General features: G+C 46.1%; 2 protein-coding genes across 5 annotated transcripts in view; one reads left to right on the forward strand and one right to left on the reverse strand.

Annotated features, from left to right (window-relative positions):
• LOC132447866 (protein arginine N-methyltransferase 8-like) overlaps positions 1–7253 on the reverse strand; it is a 15174-nt gene extending 7921 nt beyond the window's left edge. Inside the window, exons 1-6 of one of the 2 annotated variants that reach the window (XM_060038867.1) lie at positions 6457–7253; positions 5405–5650; positions 3719–3874; positions 2782–2845; positions 2303–2445; positions 468–555 (exon numbers count right to left, since the gene is read on the reverse strand). In XM_060038867.1, coding sequence (XP_059894850.1) covers positions 468–555; positions 2303–2445; positions 2782–2845; positions 3719–3874; positions 5405–5650; positions 6457–6525 — 766 coding nt within the window. In that variant the 5' untranslated portion in view covers positions 6526–7253. Of the gene's footprint in view, positions 1–467; positions 556–2302; positions 2446–2781; positions 2846–3718; positions 3875–5404; positions 5654–6456 lie in introns of both variants that reach the window. The other variant, XM_060038866.1, reaches the window with a different exon arrangement.
• A 3513-nt stretch (positions 7254–10766) lies between these two features.
• Positions 10767–27523, forward strand: tspan11 (tetraspanin 11). 3 transcript variants are annotated; one of them, XM_060038878.1, is made up of 9 exons: positions 10767–10972; positions 11204–11278; positions 12035–12144; positions 15795–15986; positions 20209–20283; positions 21750–21854; positions 22278–22436; positions 23443–23529; positions 26773–27523. In XM_060038878.1, the coding sequence occupies exons 3-9, from the start codon at positions 12058–12060 to the stop codon at positions 26830–26832; spliced, it is 765 nt and encodes a 254-aa protein (XP_059894861.1). In that variant the 5' UTR covers positions 10767–10972; positions 11204–11278; positions 12035–12057; the 3' UTR covers positions 26833–27523. The 3 variants fall into 3 exon arrangements, with proteins under 3 accessions (XP_059894861.1, XP_059894862.1, XP_059894860.1); XM_060038879.1 differs by lacking the exon at positions 11204–11278 and having other exon boundaries at positions 12010–12144; XM_060038877.1 differs by lacking the exon at positions 11204–11278 and having other exon boundaries at positions 10769–10972.
• Positions 27524–27726: the final 203 nt, after the last annotated feature.

Consider the following 27726-nt stretch of genomic DNA (forward strand, 5'->3'; position numbering starts at 1 on the left):
GGCGGTGTCACATATCTCCTGAGATATTATTATTTCCCATCCCACAGCTGACACGACTGTGATTCAGAGTCTAATCTGTGACACCACTCTAGATGCCTTTAACCGTGTCTAGACAAGTGTTGGAGGAGAGGGAGATAGAGGGAGGGAGATGAGTAGAGAGAGAGAGGGCAGACAGGGGAAAGTAGAGAGAGAGGATACATATAATGAAAGAGAGAGAGGGAAGAAAGACTGAACGAGACAAGGAAGACATGGATGGAGAAAGAGTGAAAGAAAGAAAGGGGGAGAGACAGAGAAAAGGATAAGGAAAGAGGGATGAGGAAAATGAGAAATAGGGGGAGGGGGAGAAAGAGAGGGGGAGAAAGATGCTGGGAGAGGGGAGGAGATGAGGTAAGAGAGATGGAAATGCATGTAGACAGACAAAGCGTATATCTACAGTATCTACAGCTGCCACCCCAGGCGGAACTCACAGTGGATCTTGAAGTCTTTGTACTGCCGGTCCTCGATGGCGACCACGTAGAGCGCTGCCCTGTCCGGGAACATCATCCCTCCTGGTTTCTGGGGAACAGGAGAAGCTCTCGGTCATCAGGGGAACAAACAACGCACGGAGATGTCCTTATTAGTCTCCTCGGGGACCTGAGCTCAGTTAGAAGTCGTCATAAAACAGAAGCTGTCGTGATTCACCTGTTCAAATCGAGGTTATGCTTTACAATCGAAATCCGATCTGTAATGTATCTTCCTGGACAGCTTTATTTTTGTTGTAACTGATACATATTTGTGGGAAGAGGCCGGCTTAGCTTTCAACCAATAGTATGACATCTGCGTCCCCTCTCCATCCTGTGAAGCCTGCAATATAAGGCTAACCTTGCTGGCTGGTCACTCCGACACGACCCAATCAAATCACTGAGAAACACATCCCCCTCCTTCGCTCATGTTTTCCTCTGCACTGGGAAAGAAGTTATGAATTATGGATGGTTCTGAAAGCCATTTCACATCGTTATTAAGGTTCACCTGATGTTTCAAAGCGCTTATCAATACGTTTTTTCTGAGCCCGGGGCTGCACTTTGCGATAATCAGATCGGGGAAGGGGGGGGGGGGTAGCCAGAATGTTTGATTAATGGTACCTGCTCACCGAAAACTGCCAGCGACATAGGAGGCCGTTTCGGCATAAGCTTTATCTACGATTATGCTTATCTCCAACTGTGTGCATTTAAGTCAAGATTTTGTGCAGGAGCAATCCAAATCACGGCTATGTTACCCACTTCAACAATTTTCATATCAAATAATTTGTTTTAGGGTTTAATCTTCCTTCCAAAGCGCCACAGTTCAGCCAGCGAATCGTAGCTGTGGAAGGTGGCGTCTCGTTCTATTTCACAGTTCACCCTCTGTGTGAGAGGATGATGATCCAGGCACACCTGCTCTCCAAACGACGAGTCAAACGACAACACCTCCGCTGTTGGCTGTTGGATGGCATAAGGCCGACCGTCTGGGAACGGCAACGAGGCGATTAACCTTCTAACTAAGTTAATCACGTTGACCATAATTACATTCGTTAATCGCGTTACCTTTGTATAAATGTGCAGTATAGATCAAAAATATCAATGTAAATATTTGAACATGCCTGAATGGATATCGGTATCACTTTATAATAAAGTGCCATTATGGCAAACTAGTCATACCTAACCCTTTGTTAATATTAGTTAATTGTTACTAAAATATCTATTTGGCACAAGTTAATAGTTATTTTTCACTGACCACAGAGTGACGCTGGTTAGGGTTAGGGTTCGGGCCGTGTGTTGGGGTTAGGGTTCGGGCCGTGTGTTGGGGTTAGGGTTAGGGCCGTGGGTTAGGGTTAGGGTTAGGGCCGTGGGTTAGGGTTAGGGTTAGGGCCGTGGGTTAGGGTTAGGGTTAGGGTTAGGGCCGTGGGTTAGGGTTAGGGTTAGGGTTAGGGTTAGGGTTAGGGTTAGGGCCGTGGGTTAGGGTTAGGGTTATGTAAACAACTAATATTTAATAATGATAAAAAGCTATTAACTTGTGTCAAATAGATATTTTTGTTACAATTAGCAAATATTAACAAAGAGTTAGGTAATGACTAGTTTGCTATTTATTATGGCACCTTATTATGAAGTGTTACCGGGATATCTAAGGGACAACGGATATTAAAAAAATATTATTATTACAATTTAAATTAAAAATAATTATTTATTAAAAATACTTTGGACAAGAGACATTAAAAAACATTAGTAGTACAGAGGCTATATCGTCCCTAGTGCCCGGGCTGTAACCCCGTCCCGTCCCCTCTCACCAGCCACTTATCCCTGGCGAAGATCACTGTGTTCAGCATGGACTCGTAGAAGAGGCAGTAGCCCATCCACTCGGAGATGATGATGTCCACCTTGTCCACGGGGAGCTCCACCTCCTCCACCTTCCCCTTGAAGATGGTGATGACTGCGGCACGCAAACACACACACACAAGATGGCCGACGTTGGTGACCGCACTCGACGCTCGCTTGAACATCGAAACAGCGTCGCGATGATATGTTTGACTCTCATTGTATTTAATGAGAATAACAAATGGATTCATATTTCACATCCATTTAAAATGGATAAGTGAATATATTAATCATTGAATTAATGTAACTTTTGGATTAATTTAACTTTTGACTTTTGTGTTTTTACTGACAGTGTCAGTGTTTTTCTATAAAAGGTACAATGGATTTGGTATATCATTTGTTTACAGAATGTTTTGGGAAAGAACAGTTGATAGTTGAGACTACAACTCACCATTGTGTAGATGATTGGACTTGATAATCTTCTCAGAGTATTCTGATATACTTGAACACTCAATCTGCAAGAACAGACAAATAACCTCACCATGTGGTCACCTCTCAAAATAGGTCGCTATGGCCCAGGTGGTGTGTTAAAAACGCATTCAGAATTAACAAATAAGGGGTAAATTAGGTCTTAAATACATTGTAGTAGTAATACTTTAAAAATAGTTTATCGAATTATTATTTATTCAATTTTGACATGATCACTGAAAACACACTTTCACATACTTTACATTCCCGGTCACGCAGACTTTCAATCTTAGTCTTCAAATCAACATATAAATGGCCTTTCCTCTCGGTTCTACTGTTGTTTCGACGTACATGGAGGAATATAAAAATGTGTGTGTTTTCCCAGACATCGTACGCAAACTGTCTGTAAGATTGCTTTTCACTACAGCGTACTGAGTCAAGCATCAGGGGGGAATGGGAAGGTCAGATTTAATCAAATCCTTCTGATCCATGTACACACGCCCATGTCCCTGGGCTGTGTTTCCCCGGATGCTGTAGGAGCACCAGGAATAATTCATGGTCTCCCCCTCTCTCCCATCGTGCGTCAGACAGATTGTATGAAACAGGAGTGGGCTGGGGCTGATAGGACACCTTGCTGACAGGGATGAGTGAAAGTGTAAATGGACCTTTAAGCCCGGCTTTAACCAGAAATACTACTGTGTGTGTACGCGACTACAGGAACGGAGCCAGTTCCAAAATTTAACAAAAATCCGATAAAGTTTGCATTAAGGGAACTTATTGGCCAAAAAGCAATGTGCTCTTAAAGCCAAAAGGCAATCGTCTGCAAACCAGGCGTGCTCGTTGTTCAAACCAACACGCTGGAAATAACAATGGGTATAGATGAGAGCTGTAAGTGAATGTAGATGTACGTGCACACTCACCCCGTACACGTGCTTGGCGCCAGCGTTGGCGGCGAACATGGACAGGATGCCCGTGCCACTGCCAACGTCCAGTACCACCTTGTCCTTGAAGGCGTGCTTGTTGTGGTACATGGCGTTGCGGTAGGTCAGGGTCCGCACCTCGTCCTTCAGCATCTCCTGACCGGGGACACGCGGACCCCCACGGCGGAGCGGAGACAACAGAATGATTACCAACAAAGAACGAAACAGAAAGGCTTACCGAGTGGGAATAAGGGGTGTCCAAAAGGTGGCCCGCGGGCCAAATGAGGCCTGTGAGGACACAAGGCCAGAGTGGTGGGCAGAACTATGCAGATTATTATTTTATATCATTTCATCAAGCATTTGGTAAATTATCCTTTTAATGATGAATAAAGTGCTATTTTTGAACGGTGAATGTGTTTCTCCACAAACGTTTGCAACCCTCTGAGACTTTCAGATTCTGGCGAGATTACATTTGGCAAAAAACAAAGCCTTAAACACGGGGCGCCCCTGATCTTCTGAAAGGACATACCTAAGCCGGGTTACTGTATGGGTGAGTCTGACTCTAACACGGTTCACACGCTAAGACTAAGTAACTGTACGTGACACATACATGTCATAGACAGGATATATGTACAAGAGCCCATCTGAATAGCTGGGTTACATAACCAACAAACAATAGTGTTCACGCTTCGGCTGCTGTGGTGGGCGGTGGCGTTGCATAATGCTGTTTTCAGTGCAAATAAACACTTTTAAAGAAGGCGGGGAGAACCGAATCAGGCCTAACACTGATTCACAATCAATGATTCACAATCACTGATAGCGACTTCTTTAAATAGTCCCTCAAACGTAGCGAGGGCTGACCCATCTTCTCTCCTCACATCACACACCTTCTCTTCTTCGATTTCCTCGCCATTCTAAATTGAGGACACGCTCCCCCTCCTCATCTCATTCACCTCGGAAAAAAAACGACCCACATACTAAAAGTAGACGCGCAGTCCTATAAATTACTTTTTGGCCCCAAAACGTTCGGCACATTAAGGTCAGGGGGTGTGATGCTGCAGGGTTCCGAGGTAGGACACAAGACCAACCGCATTTTGTTTTCTGATTAAATGACACACGTTGATGTACAACATGGTGTTACTTATCAGGCAAACTTAAAGGACAATGCTGGTCTGTGTTCAAACCATCGTAACCACCTCTCAGGGCTACACTTAAACCTCTGTTACCGATGCCATTTGCCAAAGCCATTGATGAAAAAGTAATACAGCCCTTGGTTCTTTGGGATGAGACATTTTGTCAAGTGTTTGTATGGCGATTCACCGTTTCTGTGCCAGCATACTCCTTACTGACGCGATGCGCATTGATTTCAAAGTGCGATATTGTAATTATCTACATTTTATGGCAGACGCAGGGAGGCTAAATGCTCTGACAGAATATTTATGAGGAAGTGATTATGCAAATTATATCGGCAATGGATATTTAAGAGGCCAAGGAGAGACAGTAATGATCTCTGATCAAAGATTCCTGTGGTTCTTTAACCGAATGAATGGAGAAAAAAAACATGGTTTGTTCTTCCTTGTCCTCCACAACCGTTCAGGTGCAGCTCAGGTACAGTTCTGTTACCGGTTAGTACAGGTTAGGTGCAGCTCATGGTATAGGTACAGGTGCAATAGGAGGACGGCCTACCTCGTGGATGCCAAAGTGGGCATAGGAGTCAAAGTAATAGTCCCGTGATGTCATTTCCTCTGGGCTGAGGAATTTGGCCGTCTTGCCGCGACCGGGAGACGGTGGACAGACGTCGTCGGACGGACTGGAGGCCACATGATTGGTTGTAGGGGGGGCGGCGGTGGTGGCAGTAGTAGGTACTGGTTTAGGCAACGTGGAGGGCTGGGCAGACTGGGAGATGGCCTGGGGCGCAACAGGGGGCTCCTGCTTCTGGGGGCAGGGGGGATAAAGAAGGATTTTATTCACGAAAGAATAATACTATCAGAATAACACACACATTTATGTACAACTGACATTTACAGTTTTCTTTTGTATCTGTGTATTCTGTACTTTTGTACTTCCACACAACATACCAGAAAATATTCATTGTAGGCCGATGTGAAGATTGCGTTCAGGATCAATGGCAAACCAAACGAGCTATGGGTTGAATACTTCATGATGACAAGGCAACAATCTGGCTCGTTTAGACGCGTTAATGTGTTGCTCTAGTAGTCGCTGGAGCCATTATATCGTGAGTTGCACGATTGTAATGCATTTTAACACGCATTGTATTGCTCCAATTACAATATGAAACGGAGGTGAAGGAGGCGCGGAAAGTGCTACAAAATAAAAGCCCTTGATTGGCTTTTCAGCACCACGGACAACGCACGGAGATTACAAACACGACCACACACGCAAAATCACAGCCCTTTTCTTTTACATCGCTTCTCTGCTAAACCATTATACCCCTGATAACGTCAAAATCCAACTACATTTTCACAAAATAATACAACCGTCCCTCATATCAGGACATGAGCGGATCCACTTTGCGCGTAAAATAAGACACGCGGTGAGCGGAACAGCACCGCGATCCCAAACGCGACCAGGACCACCGAGAGCGTTAAAAATACCGACAGCCTAAACCGTGCATGTGTCCGGGTAGTCTATGTCCAAAGAACCATCACCACATCGATGAAAGGGGGGCACTTTGGACCGGACCCCCTCCATGGAGCGGTGGAAGGCGCAGGACGTACCTCTGAGTGGTCCGTCTCCGCCATCTTCCTCCGGAGCTGCAGGCAGCGGGAAGAATGCCGGAGTCCCATGAGCACCACCCAGACGAGGAGCAACTCTTAAGGGGGAACTCTTTGAATAAAACCCTATGTCTTCAAATAGTCCCCGCTACTTTAGCCACGGTGTAGAAACAGCCTACCTGGTCTATAATTAAATGGTCAAATCAATCAATGCACGTTACAGGTAGATAGGCGATGGAGTAGCCTATAATTAGTAATAATAAGTATTTTATCTTCAAAAGTTGTTCTGCGAAACTGTGCCAGGCGTAGCGTCCATGAGTCCATACTTGTGGTGGTGGATGTCAGGTGAAGGTTTGTGTCTCTCGCAGGTAACCTGCAACCAATGCCCACCGGAGCTCCGTGCGCAAAGTCCCGCCTGACACACACACACACACACACACACACACACACACACACACACACACACACACACACACACACACACACACACACACACACACACACACACACACACACACACACACACACACACACACACGTACACTTTCAAGTCATCTCCGCTCTTCGGAAAAGCCCGTTTCACAATCCACACATTGCCATATCTTGGGCTAGTGTAGAATAAGTAGTCCTCCTTTGTAAATATCTGGCATTTTTAATCCTGGAGACCCAGAGTTTCAACAGCATATACTCTACTGATATGGTTGTTTATGGTTTGCTTTCTTTGGGTTGCCGAGCAGAATCGTGGGATATAAAAAGATCCCTACGATGTAATTCTCTCCTTCCCACACGGCAGATGCCTCTTCACACCTACCCATCAGACTATCCCACAATGGAGAGAATATGTTCTGCCATAACCAATCACATCCCTGGGATTGTTCTCATTCGCCGAATCCACCACGGGTCAACGCATGCAACAAGCGTCTGTCATACCCTTGATGCTGCTCCTGCAGGTTCACTGACACGACATCAATCATAAGTAGGCCTACACGTTTGCATTTTAATCGTTTGGAAAAGGCGTTTGGAAAAACGACTCAAGGTCAAGTTGACTGCTGACATATACATAGCTCACTTGTATTGTGACCATAAATAATTGCACTGACCTCGGCCTGTGCCACCTGCTTTGTTATGTTTAGAAAAGCTAATTTATTGGATGTATATATTTTTATGTGCAAATAGATGTGTGTGTGTGTGTGTGTGTGTGTTTGTGTATCCTTTAATCATAATTCGACATAGTTCATGATTTTCTTTCTTGATGCATTGCTACAAACAATTCCCTTTAAACAGAGAATTCCATTCGCAAACCGGACATTCCCTATCCTAATACCTATCGCTGTACCCGCTTCTAACTGTATCGCCAGCTTACCACCCTCAATGCAATGGCAACACAGAGCAGTTTGTAATACTGAATGTCTTTGTATCTCCTCCCATTAGCGCAGGACCTTCCTCCACCTCTCAGTGCTGGGGGGTGGAGACGCCACAGAGAACAAGTTGTGGAAGAAGAAAGTCTTCTAGAGAGGAAACGGTTACAGGCAGACAGATTTGTGCTAAATGAAAAGTAAAAACACAACAGAATGTATGTAAAGTTTCTAACATTAGATAGCAATCATACATGCTTATACACACTTCTTTTTTTTATTAAAGTCACCCTGGGGTAATTTTCGGGATCCTGACCCTAAAACCTAAACCTGAAACCAGACCGAAACCTTAACCCTAAAACCAAACCTAAACCTAAAACTAAACCATAACCCCAATACCAAACCCATAAATGTAGGCCTAACCCTAAAAAGAAACCATAACCCTAAAGCCCAACCAAAAATGTAACCCTAATACCCAAGCATTAGCCTAAAATCAAACTAAACCCTAAAATGTAACCCTGACCCCAAACCATTTCCCTAACACCTAACCCCAAAACCAGACCCGAACCCTAAAACCAAACCCTATTTTAAGTCTGACATTTTCAAAGTCCCCAGCTGTATGTTTGGCAAAAACAATATGAAATGATGTAATTAATATAAAAATTGTATGAAACATAAATGTTTACAAATATGCATCTCACGTTCTCTCTTCCACCTTCAGCTAGCCTGGGGAGGGCTCTGCAGACGGTGTCCATGGACGATAAACTGGGGGAATAATCCGGAACAATGGAGTGAGACGAGACGGAGAGAGGCACCGGTGTAGCATAGAAATGAGCTGGCCTTTCTAAATGGGTAAGAAGATAACATAGAAGGTAACATACACTTAGTAGCCTAAATGTGGTTTTATATTTGGCACAAATTCTGACTTGTTTTCATTCGTACCGAATGCAAACACATATTTAGTTTACTTAACATTTAAAGGTGTCATTCCCCGAGAACAGCAATAAGGGGCTTACATTGCGGAATAAGTTTGTGTCTTTGTGCTTGATAACAACTCAATGTTGCACCTCTTGGCCAAGAAAGAAGAGTTGAGGAAGAAATGGTTGGATTGGACATGATTGATTGATTGATTGATTGATTGATTGATTGATTCAGGGAGCACGGCGGGAGTCGTGGCGGCCGGGGGTCGCGGGAGTGGCCGGGCCGCGGTCACGGTGAATGAATGAGTTCAATCCAACCATTTCTTCCTCAACTCTTCTTTCTTGGCCAACAAATCTCTCTGTCTGTGTCTCTCTCTCCTTCTCCCTCTCTCTGTGTCGCTCTCTCTCTCTGGCTCTCTGTGTGTGTGTCTCTCTCTCTCTATCTCTCTCCATCTCCCTCGCTCTGTGTGTTTCTCACTCGTTCTCCCTCTCTCTCTCTCTCTCTCTCTCTCTCTCTCTCTCTCTCTCTTTCCTTTCCCCCTCTCTCTTTGTGTCTCTCTCTGCTTCTCCCCCCTCTCTCTCTCTCTCTCTCTCTCTCTCTCTCTCTCTCTCTCTCTCTCTCTCTCTCTTTCCTTTCCCCCTCTCTCTTTGTGTCTCTCTCTGCTTCTCCCCCCTCTCTGTCTCTCTCTCTCTCTCTCTCTCTCTCTCTCTCTCTCTCTCTCTCTCTCTCTCTTTCCTTTCCCCCTCTCTCTTTGTCTCTCTCTCTCTCTCTCTCTCTCTCTCTCTCTCTCTCTCTCTCTCTCTCTCTCTCTCTCTCTCTCTCTCTCTCTCTCTCTCTCTCTCTCTCTCTCTCTCCTCTCTCTCCTCTCTGGAAGTTTAAACGGTTTTATTACCCTGACGGACGGTGCTGTTAGCCAATCAGAGGCCAATCAGTGAATCCTGTCGTTCCTCCCGCCCAGCTCCTCCACCACACTAGAACAGCGTGAAGGAGGAGCACCAGAGCTCACAGGGCATTCATTGCTACTAGTAGTGACCACCGCAAAATGAATGAACAAACGATGCAATGACACCTTTAAGTTTTGTTCCAATGTGATCGTCTTGCCTGCTCTTCATTCACTGCCATTCGCTCTCTGTGTGAATGGGACGTGATAGATGGCCTCAATTGCCAACCAATGTTGTTTTGGTGGACAGACTGTCGGGTCCTGTTCCTGATGGACTGCTGGCTTATGAAATTACCGCAGGAATGGAGGAATACAAAAACAACGGCCGGCTTTGTGAAATGGGGAATCTGGCTGTGATTGAGCAATAGTCATCACAGAGGACAGATGGAAAGGCCAGGGCTGGTCCAGGCTATCAGCAACAGGATTTGGTTCAATTTTGATTTGTGACTTGATGTTTTGTCCTATTAGTATTTTTTCTTTTAAATCTAGTGTCCTCTCTTAGCATTTCCAAGGTGAAGACACGGGCCTATTCACTGAAACGGAATGTGATTTATATTCATAGACGCATTCAACTCAGCCCGGTTTTCAGAACTTAAGCTGGATAACTCAATAATAAACCAGTCAATAAAGCCAGGAAGTCCTAGCGAGAGAGATCTTCTCCTCGTCCTTCTGAAGCAAAACAATACTGTCTTCTTGGGGTCTGGAGGTCAGCAGTTCAATACATCCAGGGGGTACTTTACATAATGAGAACGAAGGGGGCAGATTTATTGTCTCCTGTGTTTACTTAAGTTGATTACTTGGATTCCCTACCAACAACAACAAAGCTGGTGGTAGCTATGTTTTTTTTTTGATTTCACCATCCTAAAATATGGTGTTTTTAGCAATGCAGACACACAGTCCTATGGTCACAATGTATTTTCTTCTTCATGCATTCCCTTTATCTAAATAATTGTCTTTTTAGTATTTGACGTTGCATTGCTTATTCAACCCTATTAGGCATGCTGCACTCCAACGTGCCCACTGAGCATGAAACCATGTGGTGGTTTTAGTTACATTTTAACCAGTGGTTTGCAGCGTGTGTTCATTCACTCAAAGGGTTGGGGGCGGGTTATCTGGTCGCTTCATTTCCTGCTCGCCCGCGGCCCACACTGGCCCCTTCCCTAAAGTCCGACTACCGTCACACACGCTCCGAGGAAACCTGCTGCTGAGACTATAAGCAACAAGCTGAACACACAGTGTCTCTTCCGCAGTGTGGACGGTGCATTGATTTGGAGAGGGATTGATCATCAAGTGGTTCGTCCTGGTGAGTAGTTGTTTTAATAAAGGGCAAATCGTAGTTCCTCCACGGGATCTTAGCGACCGCACGCTATTCGCCAACTTTGTAGTGCGCAACAACAATGCAGGTGCCGATATTTCCTGTCCGGGATGTAGTCCTTCCTTGTCCCGTGAACAGCCACACAAGTGAAAATGTATTTTAATCTGTAAAGATTGGACGTTCATTCGCGTTAGTAAGTGCGATATATTTGGGCCAAAGTCCGCAGTAGTGCGAGTTGGTACAGTCTCCTCCACGTCATTCCCTGGGGAAGAAGCCGACATCGCACCCGATAAGGTAGTCTTGACCCGGAAAAAGGACCAATAATTTTTAAGCATGCGTAAAAAACCCGAGTTTTTTTTAACCCTTTCCCATGGAAAACAGCGATTTCTTCTTTTAATTAGTGATTTAATCACGAACTGATAACGTTACTTAAGCATTTAAAACCCCGACGCAAAAATTGTGAATGCCCAAATCCCGGGCCCTACATTGTATATTATGATAAATATTAATGATCTGATATGTTTGGCCCCAGGTTATTCACATATGCCTGGTCCCGCTTCCCTAATCCTCCCACTGCTATGAACTAACACACAAACAAATATCACAATTAAAGTAATCAACACATGGCATGTAATGAGGATCCATCATTTATCCGCAACAATCCCAACCCGTGGCTAATCTGGGGCTCATTACTCCAAGCTGTCAGCAAGATATTACCAGAAAATTCCAGCTGTTCACTCTCCAAATCACAACTTTTGAATCACTCATAATTCCTGAGATAGACATGCTTGCTATATTTCATTCCATTTGAATTTACTAACTTAATTCCTGAATCAAAGGCTTGTTGAACCTGTATAATTAGTAAACACTTAGACGTTGAACAATGTTCAGGTAGGGTATTTTAAGAACGTGCATTGAAGAACTATTATAAGACACACACACTTTATCACGTTTCAAGTAGAAAAAGGACATCTGTTCTATATTTAATACTGGGACATTTAAATCTGCCTATAAAAACCCCACAGGATGTTTTACTTTGTGTGATTCCAGAAGCAGAAGTGTGAGGCAGGAAGATGTCGACAGCGTTTAAGGACGACCAGGGAGACTGGCTGACCGTGTGTTTGAAGTACCTGCTCTTTGTCTTCAACTTCCTGTTCTGGGTGAGTCAACCTTGAGGAAAACAAGAACCACCAAGTAATGGTTTAGGGGAAAACCTCGGCTTTGGCGTGTTTATGTAATTAATACGTCATTGTTGATGGATAATTGTTGTTTTAGTTTTATCTAGTCCATGAGAACATTTCTGAAATTGCCAATCTTGTTTAAACGTACGGTTAGAGAATCAAAGGGCGACAACCACTTTGTAACTTTATCACTGCACCCAGCCGTTAAACGTAGGATCTAGTTACCTATAACCAAATCCCCGTCGCCTCTCTATTTTCCTCTCGAATCAATTTGGTATGTGGGAGGAAAAGGCGGGGGCATCACATGTCGGGCAAAAGGGCAGCGAAGAGGCGGCATCGTGTAGGTGGAACGTAAACATGGCATGATGGCATTCAAGCTCCAGACGCATTCTCCGTGGCCGTGGGGGTGGTGGTGGCGGCGGCGGCGGCAATAGGGAGGTGTCCGTCTGTCCGTCCAGGCCGGAGTCCTGATGATCGGAGCAGGCTGCTGAGTCTGCGCCAGAATGGGCCGAATGTAATGGACTTGGCCCAAAGTGACTCATCGATTATTTAGTGCCTTTGCTGCATGCGCGGGGAGTTCTGTACCAAAACCCCCACGCCCTGGCAGCGCACTGCTGGATCTAATGTTTGATAGTGCAGTCGCCCATTAAAACTGTGCTCGCTCACTCGCTACTGGGCCTTCATGCACGGGTGAAGAGACGATGTTTGGGCTGGCTTTGAAACTCCCAACAACTAATAAAAGCGTGTTCTGTTATGTCTAAAGTTTAACTTTTTATTTTTTCGAAGTTGGTTTAGTCACAAAGCAGAACTTCTTTGTTTTGCACTTTTACTTACAGGAGCAAACTATTAATTTCTCAGAGGCGTCTACCGTTTATGTTTCACTCCCACGAGACACCCCAGGTTCTCTGCCTACTGGTGACCACCCTGTGAGGTAGGAAGGGCGGGGCAACCGTGTAAAGCAAATGAAACCAAACATGTGTTTAGACGGGGAACGGAGAGGGAGCAGGCTGAGTTCTTATGCACACAGCCCGGTGTTTGCCGTTAACTGTGAGTCCCATCTGCCGCGGTCCCTGCCCACCACTGGCAACTAGGGCTTTGTGCTAATGTCAGGGAGGCACAGATGTTTAACGCCACTCGGGGGGAATTATTTGTTATTGTTGAATTTTTTTTTTTTTTGGCAACTTCCAATCGAGTAATAGCAACTCCTTCTTGGTGGCAGCAGACACAGCAGTCCAATGTGTGACAACCTGTAGGTCCCAGTATACCCTGTAGCCCAGCTGCCTCTCGGGTGACATGTGAAGGACCAAACCTCCTCGCTGAACCCCTGCCGTTGCCTGAGGCTTGTAACAGTATAGACTAGTACTATTGTTTAAAATAGTAATGTCTTGTGTGAATGGGGTTTACCAAGAGCAGAACCTACTGCAACCAAGGTGCAGTAGGTAGGATGGAAGTGGTGTAAAGAGAGAGAGCGGAAGAGAGCTAGATTTAAGAACTAGACAAAATCGAGTCCCCTCTGCTCCTGCCCTCATTACGTCTCTGAACCAATCACGAAAGAGGTGCCCTGATTGGTCAGAACGGAGGCAGGAGTATTCAACCTGTAACAGATATTCTCACCGCGCATTTCACTCCCTAATAGCTGACGGATGACCCTGGCATGGATAACAAATTAAACTCACACAATAGCTCTTGAATCCTGCTTACAGCAACTTTGTTTTTAACAAAGTGGCATCTGTAGGAAACTCAAAGACAAAGAGGGCTGGGGGGGGGGGGTGGTGAGGACGGGGTTAACACGGAGAGGAGCGACCGAGGCATTTCCTCCGCGCCCGGCGGTGACACTGACGAGGGGAACAGACGCCGGCTGGGCCACGCCCGCCATTGTTATGTCGCGGAGCCAGCGGCGTGGCCGTGACGGCGGCGCTAATAACGGCCACGCCCCCGGTTGGCTCGTTGGCCTGTTGTTACTAACGCATTCGGCCCGCCTCGCCTCGCCTCGCCCTCCTCTCCGATGAGCTCTGGATCTGTTGCTGTCTCCCCGCGCCTCCTCTCCCTCTCTCCCGTCTCTCCCACGCTCTCTGCCACAGAGCTTCCCTTGTGCTTTTCATAGATCTATATTTTCTTCTTGCATGATAGGGAAAGTGTTGGTGTTAGTCACTTATCTTGATACACATTTATCTATGTCTGTGTAGACACTGTTTAAGTGAGTTATGCTTCGTTGATGAAGCACTTTTAACACATTCTAACTTTTGAACTAAAAGTTACATAATGCGAAAGAACTGGAAGGATGCATAACAACCAAATAATGATAGAAATATAATTCAAACAAATGACAGAAACAGTCATCTACCATATGCTGAGATCTTTTTATTTTTATTTTACAATCTCAATGTCTCTCCCTTCTCTTCCCCTAAGTTCACTGTGTGTCTTTCCCTCAATTCGAAATGTCCCCCCATTTTAATACAGACTTCCCAATCATCAAGTCATTCTCCTTGTTAGCCCTTTCTTCCATCCGCCCCTCTCATTCCTCACATTCCTCCCGTCTTATCATCTGGCTCCCCATCCTCCTACATCGCCCTCTCTGTCCAGAGGTTGTCTTCCTGCTGTTGCCACGGAGACGCTGTTGTGTCAGCTATGCCCCCCCCTGGCTGGCATTCTCGTTTGGAAATGCATTCCAGAGCCCTTGACGTAATCCTAACAACCCCGACCAGTCAACTGTTAATAGTTAACCGTTAACCCGGTCTCTGAACTGATGACTATACAAAGCCAGTCCCAACATGAGCCCTGAACCGATTCTGATGTCCTCCTGTGTTTTTGACCTTAACCATATCATCAACTGGGCGGATGCTGGTTGACCTGTGGGTATCATGGAGTCACTCTATAAGCTCCATCCTCTTAAAGGTGTTTTCAACAACCTAGAGAACACTTTCAGCAACAGGCTGCTTGTGCCAAGGTCTCCATTCTAATTGCCCCACCTGCTGCAGCCTTCTGCTTTATCCAGAATGAGAACCGGGCCCAACACCATCGATTGTAGGGAGAGTATAAATAGATACGTGATATGGTGGTCTGTCTCATCTCCTCTCCTGTGAACCTCTTTGCAGATGTTTTATAACCTGTGTTATTATGGTCTGTCATACGTACGAAGGCGGTAGATCCCAGAGGGGGAAGCTGAGTAAAGGGAACCCATCAGTCTTATATCATAGAGCAGGGGTCACCAACACAGTGACCGCGGCCACCATGGCGCCCACAAGGACCACATGAGGCGCCCGCAGGCCTGTTCTAAAAACAGCACTACTCATTCTTGAACAACTCTTTCCCACCTTTTTTAAGTCATTGTTGATAATTATTGTGAGAAATCATTAACATGACTTAATTAATTAACATGTCTTCACATAGATGAGTATCATTAATCATTAATAGTAATATATAACTAAAGGCAAACTGAGCAAATTTGTTATGTCAGAAGAGTGTATGGAACCGGGTGCCCTTCGTATGACTCGGTGCCCATGAAGTAGCTCTCAGGTTCAACAAGGTTGGTGACCCCTGGCCTAGAGCCTCTGAGGCTCACCCTGGGGTTGTGTTGAGTCCCGGCCCCACACCACTGTCTTACCCCCCTCCCCCCCTCCGTCCCCCAGGTGGGCGGGGCCGCCGTGCTGGGCGTGGGCGTGTGGACGCTGGTGGAGAAGAGCGACTACCTGAGCCTGCTGGCCTCCAGCACCTTCGCGGTGTCGGCCTACATCCTGATCCTGGCCGGCAGCCTGGTGGTGGTGACCGGCTTCGTGGGCTGCTGCGCTGTCATCCGCGAGCAGAAGAGCTGCCTGTCCACGGTGAGGGGGGGGGGGGGGGGTCCGGGTTATAACGATGGTAGTCAGGGTACAAGCCCTCCGCGAGCAGAAGGCTGCCTGTCCACGGTGGGACCCGGGTTTGACCCTCAACCATGAGATTCGGGGTACAATCCCTGTGAAAGGGTTCAGAGTTCTGTATTAAATGCATTGGTTGAACTGTAGATTGTTGTCCAGGTGAAAAATAATATCAACAACTGTGTTTTGGACCCTGATGATGATGATAATAATGTGTGTAGGTCGCGAGTATAATTTAAGCTAATATATCCAATCAGAGTCGGCTCCAGAGCAGATCTACTGGAGGGGCATGGGTCGCCAGCGGGGGGGCACCGCCGTTTGTGAAATATTTTAACGCAAAAAAAGGGGGAGGGCTGTCGTGGATGCTAAACGCAAATAAGTGCAGTTTAACCACCTCTGCTATGTCATAAATAGTTTATTCACATCAACAGTTTATGAACCTCCAAAAAAACATTAAGTAGGCCTGCATTGTTTATAAACCTTAGAGAACAGCCTCCACAATAATCAAAAACACCCCTGACAACATATAACAGAACAGGACCGCTGACAGAAGGCACGCATTGTGGCAGAAAGTAGCCTATTGAACAAGCCACGCACCAGGCAGAAATGACACAATGCCATACGTATACAAGCCTATTAAACACCAATAGATAGACAAAGCAAACATTAATCAACAATTTACCTGCTTAGTAGGCCTTATAATGAAAGCCAGGGCTGGCTTCAAGAAGTGAATAAATTAACAACCGGAAAACATCTCCCCTTACCATTGTAAAGAGTTACAGGATACTGTTTTAACACAGTTTGGACAGGCCTGTCAGTCCCGAGATCATCAACCGCTGTCCGCTGACTTGGGGGGCTTGTAGATCGTCGTTGCTCTATGGCTGCGCGGGCTAAATCCGTTGGCGGTTGCCCGGAGCTTGCGTTAGCAGAAGGGCCAGCTCGGCTTTCAGAGACTGTGGCTGTACTAGTGGTGGTGGCCGGAGTGTCACAGTCTGCTACTGGCTGAGGAGGAGCAGGAGGTCCATGCCATTTTCGTAAATCCATGTTTGGTGATAATTAGCTAGTTAGGCCAACTTTCGTCTATGATGGAGGACCACTGTAATTTTCGATTGATACCAGGATTCTGCGGCTGTGCACTGCAGCTCAACAACGTTAATTTGAAATCAAATGTAACAAGTTTACTCAGCAACCAATGAGCATTAACCAAGCCCACAACCAAATTGATGTGATTTCCCCGTTCATTTATTTTATTTCATTTAAGTTACAGTTTGCACATTTAATATGTAAGGGCAGAGAAATAGTCCACCAAAGACGTTGCTAAGCAACCGAAGACTCTGGGGTTGACAAGTTACGGAATACTTTCGGAGTGATACCAAAGACGTCATGAGAGGCAAAAAATCCTTTGTTTACCTTGACAGCGGTCATACTTGGCCCGAAGTTGTGAAGGACCCATGCAAGTGAACGGAGCGTTCCACAGCATTGAGAAGACCCGTGTAATAAGTAAGGGATAATGTATAGAACGCCGGTCATTATCGGGAAAATAAATAAAATAATGACCTGTGGTAGGAGGGGCATTAATGACCGCTAGGGGGGGCACGGCCCCCAAATGCCCCCCCTTAGCGCCGGCACTGTATCCAATGATTCTTTACCAAAACAAAAGCCAATACCACGCTGATGACATTATACCACGCTAACACGTTTCATTGCCCTTGCCACCTACTTTTGGGTTGTCTATCAAACAACTTTATTTGATTGTCTGTGACAAATGAGTTCTGGCTATCATCATTCAAGGCGTAGCTTGCTTGGATGGCTAGCTAAGTGGTTTCCAGTCAGATTGTCATGTTTGGCATTGTAAACCGCATTGCAGAACGACAGGGAAGGTTGTGTCAACGTGTTTTTGTTCTATACCACTGCTGAGGCTGCCGTGATAAATCCTTCGGTGTCGCCCAGATTTATGCTGTTGTTTTTCTGTCATCTACTGCTGCATTTCCCCACCCTACTTGACACAGCGGAATGTGGAGCAGCAGTTTTCCTTTCTCTTTTAGTGAGCTACACTTCAGGCTTGCGTTCAGTGTTTCAAACCAACACGAGAACACACACAGACACAGGTGGGGGACAAGGTGTGTCGCATCATTCCCCCATCCCAGTGTGTGTGTGTGTGTGTGTGTGTGTGTGTGTGTGTGTGTGTGTGTGTGTGTGTGTGTGTGTGTGTGTGTGTGTGTGTGTGTGTGTGTGTGTGTGTGTGTGTGTGTGTGTGTGTGTGTGTGTGTGTGTGTGTGTGTGTGTGTGTGTGTTCACGCTCTGTGATGGAGGGTATAAGGAGTGAAGAGGTGGAGGTGCCCGAGTTACATTGTGTGTCTGGTTTCCTAGGGGCTGCATGTGGATGGTGTCCTGATTTGCTGATGGTATGATTAACCTCAGACACTATTAGTTGATTGGATGTCTGCTGAGAATGAAGACACAGTGCGTGTGTGTATATAAAGTGGTCGGGGTACTGACGGGATATTGTGTAACACAGGTTGATTTTGAATATACATAGTCATATTACTCTACTCTGGGGATATTAATGGAATGCTTGTATCATTATTGACATAACTTGTCCTCGTGTTTGAGGAAGATCAAACGATGTTAGAAACTCCTTTGCGATCAAAAGTCAAGTATTTACAATCCTTAAAGACAACTCTCTGGTCGACCTTGCCCTTATTTTCTCACATTTTCCGACGATGGCACAACCACAGTTGAGGCGTTTTGGTCAGGCCCATTTATGATGCTCGATAAACCCAATGCAACCACGCTGAGGTTTGCTATTGGCCGGACTTCTCCTTCTTAGCCGTGATTGTGGCAGTGGTTTGTCTGAGCCATCGTTTCCTTTGTCTTGCTCAGTCAATGAAGTGGCATTTGTCTATTCACAATGGCTTGAAGAAACGGCCAGTGTGAGCTTTCTTTCGCTTTCTCTCTTTCTCTTTCTCCTTTTCTCTGTGTGTCTGTCAGTCTTGCTGTCCCTGTCTCTCTCTCACTCTGTCTCTCTCTCACTTTTTGTCTGTCATTGTCTCTGTCTGTCTTTCTCTCCTTGATTCAGGCATCCAAGTATCCCATACAGTTGAGACACAATTCCTCAAGTGTACAGTAATCTGTGAATAACTACTTCTTTATTTATTAACCAGGTAAAGTCTGGACAATCCAGTCTGGGTGATCAAACCATCGTAACCGACTCAACTGGCTGACCTAAAACTTCCGTTATCAATATAATTTGTCCAAATTACTTCCTTGTACGAATGTAAACTGTGGCAGTATAGCGCTTTCATCAAGGGCTCTTATCCCAAAGACCAAAGGCCTAAAATGCCATTGTTTACATTCGTTGCAGGCCGCAGGCCGGAAACGGACACACGCATAACTGCTAACGGTCTGCTGAATAAATAAAAACGAGGCACAAAGGCATTTAATAATGTCTTGGTGAATGCTGCTTATATCTTTAAGGGTTGATACAAATGTAAAATTGGAACTCAGTCAATTTCAACGGGATCTCTAGAAATGTCCAAAGGGAAGGGGCTCGAAAATAACTGCCAGTGTTGCCAAATACTGTTTGGAAGCTTGGTCCATAATATCACGGTCTGACAGTTTGTGTACATCATCCCTCACACCTTACGAACACGTGAACACGTGCATCATTCTGCTGCTTGATATCTTGGGGACGGGTTGGCGATGGCATTGCCCCGCCCATTATGTGGCAAAAATAAAAATCTCCCGCATGAGCAGAAAAAAAAGTATCGGAGAGAGCAGGAAGGCACTGTGCCAGCACGAGAGCAAAGTGACCGCATACGGGGCTGTCAGTTGCGCGGTGCTTCACATTATGTGCGAGCACAATAAAAGATTTTTCTCAAAGCAGACTATAGTACTACTCTTGCAAGCGGAGAAATACTGAGCTCGAGTGCGGTAAAAGAATTCGCGACAATAATTTGTGTGCAGGGATGGGTTGGTTGTGTTGTCATTTTTGCTCGCTCATTCTGGCAGCGGCATGTTTCCATGGCAGGGGGCCTGGTGGAGTGAAGCGACTCTATCTCCCGTTGCCAAGTGCTCTGATGTACCACTCCTGGTGACTGGTGGCTAATGGAATTAAAAGTTGGTGATGTTGTGTTTTTGTTTTATGTTCCCGGCTAATTTTTTCCCACGTTTCTCTCCAACATCCCAGTATTTCTCCTGCCTGCTGGTGATCTTCTTGATAGAGCTGGTGGCTGGCGTCCTGGCCTACGTCTACTACCAAAGGGTGAGTCACACACACGCCCACACCCACACTAACACACACTCTTCTGCAGAAGTCATAATGCCCAATAGTTCTTATTTTGAGATAACTACCTGCCCCTGTACAGGCATGCTGGTGTCAGCATGATGTTTTAGATAATAAGCCCCATCACATGCTCCCGCTGTCAGACGCTATGATCTCATTATTAGTCGGTGCCTCCCCATGCCATTTCCCCTTTAGTTTTCTTTGTTCAGTAATTAGCGTTGGAGGAGCAACGTGATTAGCATTCAGTAATGAGGTTAGGTCTGGTTGAGGCTAGCGCCGTAGAGGCTAGGCTTCAACCCACCATAGAGCTCCTCTTCCAGATGGTCCAGCGCCAATTATTAACCGGATGAACAATTAAGAAAATAACAGAAGGCAAAACATGCACAGCTTCCCAATGGAAACTCATTTTTCTTAAACCAATTCCTGGTTGCAAATTCATTAAATTGCCAAACGTTTCTGGAAATGTCGAGTGTTCAGAGCAGGCCTAGTTTCCAGGAGCTACCCAATCCCGTGGATAAAAATCAGTCAATAATCTTTTTTATATATTTATTTTTCGGTTTCTTTTCAATGGTTCTTTTTCCAAACCAGGGCGTTTCCCTGTCTGTCGTTCTCCCCGTGGCGCCTCCTCCTCCAGAACATGCTGGACTCAGAAGCCTCATGGCCTCCTGCTCTGTGTTCAGGGTGACGCCTCAGGGGATTCTCAGAACGTTCAATCCTCCCGTCAGGTCAAATCGGCACCTTCTGCAACGCATCAAAAAGCCTGTTCTCATATCCTCCCAGCTTCCTCCCAGGCCTTTCAGGGCTTCTATTGTTCCTCCGCGTGGGCCCACTCTCAATAGATCCGCTGCAATAGAGGGAAAAGGTTCAGCGAACGGCGGAGGATCAATCGAACGATCGGGACTCCCTCCGGGCACCGAGACAAAAACCTCCATTTTTAAAAGGCCCGTCTTCTTTCCGGTTTGCCGTGCAGTGCTCCGGTCCCAGCAGGAATAGAGTGGTTGGGGGGGCTTCCTGCCTTCTCTGCCTTGCACCAATACCGTTCCTCACTTTTATCTCCCACATAGATTTTTTTATTCCCCCTCACACATGCCAGCTGATATCATTCTTTGCTTTTCTAGTTTTTCCTATGGCCTGTGTATTTCAATATCAGTGAGGCCAGTGAAGTCGAGACTTATCTAGTGCCAAACAGAATATCTGTTATATTGCATGTGATCTATCCCCGAGGGGAAGCACACACCACCTAACATACTCATACATTTAACTACGTCACATTCCAACAGGGCATTTTCATCGGTTAATATCTCTTTGTCTCTCTGCCCATCTGTTTCTTTCTGCCTCGTTCTTTCGTTCTTTCTTTCTTTCTTTCTTTCTTTCTTTCTTTCTTTCTTTCTTTCTTTCTTTCTTTCCTCTCCCCTCTCCCCCTCTCCCCCTCTCCCCCTCTCCAGCTCAGTGATGAGCTGAAGCAGCACCTGAACCAGACCATGTCTGAGAACTACGCCCAGCCGGGGGCGGAGGCCATCACGCTGGCCGTGGACCGGCTGCAGCAGGACGTAAGTGATCCTCCCCACGCCGTTCTGATTGGTCAGCCGCGGGCGTAGTAGTCAGTAGAGTCATGGCAACGACGTATCCCTGCTCCCCGAGCGCGTAGAGCGCGTACCGTACAGCCTCAGTCCTGATCGCAGCGACCCGGGTTGGAGTCCCGCCCGCGGTCCTTTGCTGCATGTCCTCCCCTCTACCTCCCAAACCTTCCTCTCTATCTAACTCTATAAAGCATCAAAATGTCAAAAAATTCTACGAAAAGTACGACCAGAGAATTTAGTAAAATCCAGAGAAATGAAGTAAATCGTGATTTCCTGGCGACATGGTTGCTGTGGCAGGCTGTGTGACGGCTCCTCTCTTAAAGTCTCTCTCTATAAGAGGTGGCTCCATGCATTGTTAATGCGTGTCTTTCTTTGTGGCCTGTCGCGGGGCAGTTCAAGTGCTGCGGCAGCAACAACTCGGGCGACTGGCTGCAGAGCGTGTACATCGAGTCGCCCCAGTCGCAGGACCGGCTGGTTCCAGACAGCTGCTGCAAGACTATCACCCCCCTCTGTGGCCTCCGAGACCACCCCTCCAACATCTACAAGGTGGAGGTCAGTGCTGGTCCCCAGAGCGCTGTAGACTGGAGAACAGGGACGCTGAATGAGTTCCATTATTTTGGGCGGTGCGGTGGAAGGCAAACACACACAGTAGGATAATGTATATCACGTTAGCAAAGTCGTAGTCTCGGTAAGAAGTCAAATACGAGGTTTCCTAAAGTGTGCAGGTAAAAGGTTAATAAAGGTGGAAGCCAGTATAGTATTATATTTATTCAACTTTATGCTTTCAGGAAAAGAATGAGAATTTCTAATATATTCTAGTTATTGGGCGCTGTCATACAGTACAGTCTTCTTCTCAGGCAGCTCAAGACCAATTCAAGCTCAAAAGTTATGACTCAACTCTGTTTTGGTGGTATTCCCACGAACAATCTCTGGACTGTTTTTGATGTTGAGCCAAGCGCCGAGATGAGTCTAGGAGTATTTTAAGAACCCTCAACAATCCATGTTGTCTGCTCAAGCTCATATCTTATTCATTTTGGGAGAGCTCTTAGCCCAGTGGGAATTGCAGGCCGCTTTTGTTGTCTATGCAGGTCGTAAAGGGGAAGTGACCTTTGCCTTTATACCTCTCATCTGTGGCACCACCATGTTTTAACTGTCAATTTTGAGATCCAAGATCAAAATAAAACCGTAGATGGAGACATACCCAGATTCAGACTTCAAATTAATAACTAAATTAATTCTCGTCAACAAAAAAGGAAACTAGGCTAATTTTCAGGAGGTAGAGCGTGTTGGCCAGTAACTGCAAGGTTGCTAGTTCGATCCCCAGCTCCTCCTAGCTGAGTGTCGAGGTGTCCCTGAGCAAGGCACCTCACCCTCACTAGTTAGACTAGCTGGCTGTCGTCTTGCGTGGGTGACTCCGCCGTCGGTGTGCGTTCATGAGTGGGTGAATTTCAGGCAATATTGTAAAGCTCTTTGGATAGAAGCGCGATATACATCAGTCCGCTGACCGTTCTATGAGTGGCCGTGTGGTCGCCTCCTGACCGTTGTTTCGGTTCCTCAGGGCGGATGCATCACCAAGCTGGAGCAGTTCCTGGCGGACCACCTACTGGTCATCGGGGCTGTGGGAATAGGCGTGGCCTGTCTGCAGGTAAGTCCAGACGTTGGAGTCACAAGCGGAACGCTACCTTCATGGCTTTAGTCATATCGACAGGTGTCAAACCTAAACAAAGGTAGTAAGATAACGTTTGTTAGGGGCAATATAAATAGCACCATCGTCTCAAACCTGCACTAGGTGCATTTTCACATTAGCACCCTCTTGTGGCTTGGGGTGTAGCTACTAGAGTAAAACCATTTATAAAGAACAATTCCCTGGAGGATTGATCCATGTATGGGCACGTTATTTACTTCAGAAACTTTCTAGGTCAGATATTTTTTTTATATAATAAATAGCTGCAGTAGAGAACTTACATAGTGCCGATTTAAAGAAACACGGCACACAAAAAAACAAACTCATTCCATTTGCGATGTGCATTCAACGGTCATGTGTGCAACATGCATGAAATAACTGGTTGTGCAAAGTGGATTTATCATCTTACAAACTATGCGAGTGTAGATGACTCAATTATTTTTGTATCCTCAATACTAAGCATCATAGTTTGAGAAGATCAGCTTCTTTAAAAAGGCAAATTCTCATCTCGGCTCCCCACAAAGCTCCTTTCACTGTCACTCCTTGCCAAGAGATGGAACGAATCAAATGGATAGCCGATGAAGGCCTCTGGCCTGGGTATAGGGTATTAACACCATTTTGTCATTTTCAAATTCTGTCTGCCTCAGGCTCCTCTTGGACTGATTGAATAGATCCAGAGCTTTTAGGGCTTATTATGGATCCCTCGGTAAAACACAGCAATACGTATAATCATCCTGGAGCTTGTGTCACCGTTTGGTTGCCTAGCAGCCGTCTTAGTTGGGTGGTGGAACTGCAACACTCTATATCAGTGAGCACTGTCGGAAAGTAGAGCTATTCAACACTTATTTTAACTAATACATCGTAACACTTGCAATCTTTTTGTTTCTACCATCGACCTGGTCTACTGAACTAAATGGCACATCTCTGTTGCAACTTTAGTCTCCGCCAATAATATCTCAGCAGGAGGAATCTGGGAGCTTGAATGTGTTTAAAATATGAGGCCTGATAATATCGGGGAGAGGGGACATGGATCTGGTGAGGTGTTAAGATTAGGAATAAAGTTTATGTTGGTTATGGTTAGTATTTTGTATTTGTAAGGTTAACGATTTATGTACACACAAACTCTCAGTACCTTACATTCATGGGCCTACTTATTTTTCGCTAACATTGGAATTATTTCTGTACATTTAGGACTCGAGACTTCAGAGTGTTTAAAACACATGAACGTTATCTCACCGTAGATCTCACCACTGCTTCTCACCGTAATAAATGATTGACCGTATTAAACCGACGGCCACCTTGGTTCTAAACGCCAGATGGGGGGGGGAACAGACTGCTTCTTGTTTCAAACCAAGACCGAAACAAGATGCCCGCTAGGTGAAACAGGCCAATTGACACGATGAGTCCTCTGAGAATAGAAGTCTTTCCTTAGCTGTCGCTGCTTCCCAAGGTTGAGTATTTTGTACTCCTCCTGAATACGCTGAAGGTGTTTTACTGCAACATTGTCAAACCAGGCTGTGAACAGAGCAGAGCTCCTTCCCTGAGAAGTACGATGAGACGGCACGGTCTTCAATAGAGTCCCGTTGGATTATTCACTTCTTCCTGTTCATATTTCCGCTCTTGTCTACATAATTCCCACACTATTTAAGTGAAACCAATGGATTATTGTTCTGCTTATTTCAATTTTGCAGCTTTAAAGAAAATCATTTATGTTCTCCGTCTGCAGTCTAGTTTTGGGTCCGTGTTGCAGAGTGTCCTTATGTCTGTGTGTCCTTATGTCTGTGTGTCCTTATGTCTCTGTCTCCTATGTCTTTGTGTTTTTGTGGTGTTGCCATAGCTGGTTGGGGCTGTCTTGACGGCCTGCTTTCTCTATCTACTGTATAAAGAAGAGGAGGACGACTTGGCTAGCTTGTGATAAGCGCTAATGCTACCCTTGTGGCATTATCCGTCCCTGTAGTGGGGGGGACAAGGTTAGACGGCATGGTGGACATGTGATGTTTGTGTCTTCTGTCCTTGTCTTGTCTGTGTCATGTCCATGTTTGTTTGATGTACGTGAAGAGCTAATGCTAGCGTATAGCACAGTGCCTAGCATATGCTTGTCTCTCATTGGCTGAGGTATTTGACGTGTCGAATGTCTTGAGTTTGGCTTGCTTCCTTCTTTGTTTGCACATATGAGCACCTCTGCATGTCACTCACTCACTCACTCACTCACTCACTCACTCACTCACTCACTCACTCACTCACTCACTCACTCACTCACTCACTCACTCACTCACTCAACATCTACAGGTAAAGGCAAAGTATTCTAAATACATGTTTTCTGATCCACCCAATCACCACCCACTATATTAGTGATTTAGAATCCAGCTTATTTTTTGTAATTGGCACCTTAATGAGATATTTGTAGCGGCGCTGCGGTCATCCCTCTTCACCATCACTGTCATCAGTCTGGAGCCTCTCCTCCATGTCAACGATTATCTCCTTCACTCTTCTGTCATTGGCCCTCTGGTCCCAAACGTCCTCCCTCCCTCCCTCCCTCCCTCCCTCCCTCCTCCCCCTCCCACGTCCTCTCAATCATATAAATTGTCTCCGTGGGGGGTGGAGGAGGAGCGAGGGGGGGCGGAGGATGATGGGGGGAATAGGAGGAGGAGGAGGGGGGGGGGGGGTGGAAGAGGCCGTAAGCCGAGCTAAAGGGAGTCCTTGTCCTTGTCCTTATTTCTGAATCCCATCCGGCCTCACTCAATGTGTCCTCCTCCTCCTCTGACCTCTCCCTGACCCCCCCCCCCCCCCCCTCGTTCATCTGTTCATCCTTCAGGTTTGATTTGCTGGCGTCTGCACACATGAATGCACGCATGCACGCAGGCGCACAGTGAAGCCGCTTGCCCTCTTCAGTGTGCACGGAGCGGGCAGAGTGTGTCACAAAGCGCCTCCGCTGCGATGCTCTGTGTACGTTTTAACGGCCAATAAAAGCAAGTCTTACCCTTTTCTTTATTTTATACACACAGTCGGGCACACACGCTGGCGGCTCATTCCTTCTCCATGGCAACCTTCCGCAAACAACCCCGTCCCCCCCTACCCCCCTGCTTCACCAGAGTCTACGCCATCCCCCCCCCCCCCCCCCCGCAACCCACCAGCACTTCCCCCACCCCGAGTCCGTGTCTGTGGCGTCGCCGTGACGACTTAACCGTGCACTTCCTGTTTCAGATCTGTGGGATGGTGTTTACCTGCTGCTTGTATCGGAGGATCAAGATAGACCCTTACTGATCCCCCCCCCCGGGGGCGGGGCCTGTACGAAGTCCAAGGGGCGGGACCTGTACTGAGTCCCGGGGGCGGGACCTGTGAGTTTCACTGCGGTGATTGGCCGATCACAGAAGGAAACCCAAAAACCAAAAATGACAAACTTTTCAAACTTCCGCTCTTAGTCCCCCCGACACGGGCGCGCCGTCGTAGTCGAATTAGAAGTCGCCGTTGACCAATGTGCCTGATGTTCAATGCCCAATCCATAAGTCATTAATTGCAGGAAATGTTATTTTTTGTCAAGCACATGGGTAGCTATGCTTGGTAGCATGCCTAGAAGGATAGAAGGACGGATGTGTCCCTTGAAGTGTGTGCGCTACGACTACTGTTGATTTTGCAATGTGCCTTATTCGCCTGGCGGCCATCTTGGCTCCAGCTTGCTTCTAAACGTTTTGAAGGAAGATGGAGCCAAGATGGCGGCTCGTTGAATAAGGCCCGTAACGTATACTGTGGACATGAAGGTCAATGCAAAGCTATCTAACGCAAACGTAAAGTATCTAACATTAGATACATGTTAAACAAGAACACTTTGTTTCTGCTAGTGAAGTAAGACAGCTGTCCCGCGTATAATCACATTGTGCCTGTGTTAAAACCATCACTTTTGATAATGCCTTAAATCACTAGCAATCAAACGGTGCGGAAATTAAATGGTTTTACTTATATTTGTATATCCACTATATTTATTAGTATGTTGAATTGATTGCTCTAGTGGTATATTTAGTTGTGATTTATTTTTAAAGTAGACCTATCTTATTGGCCAGTTTATTTACCATTTCCCAGTTATGGCTGACCTGCTGGTTTATATGGCAGATTTGAAGCTTCAGCTATTTCTTGTTTTGCCGTTATTGTATTTACCTGTTG

This window comes from Gadus macrocephalus, chromosome 19 (genome assembly GCF_031168955.1).
Source record: "Gadus macrocephalus chromosome 19, ASM3116895v1".
Classification (NCBI taxonomy): Eukaryota; Metazoa; Chordata; class Actinopteri; order Gadiformes; family Gadidae; genus Gadus; species Gadus macrocephalus.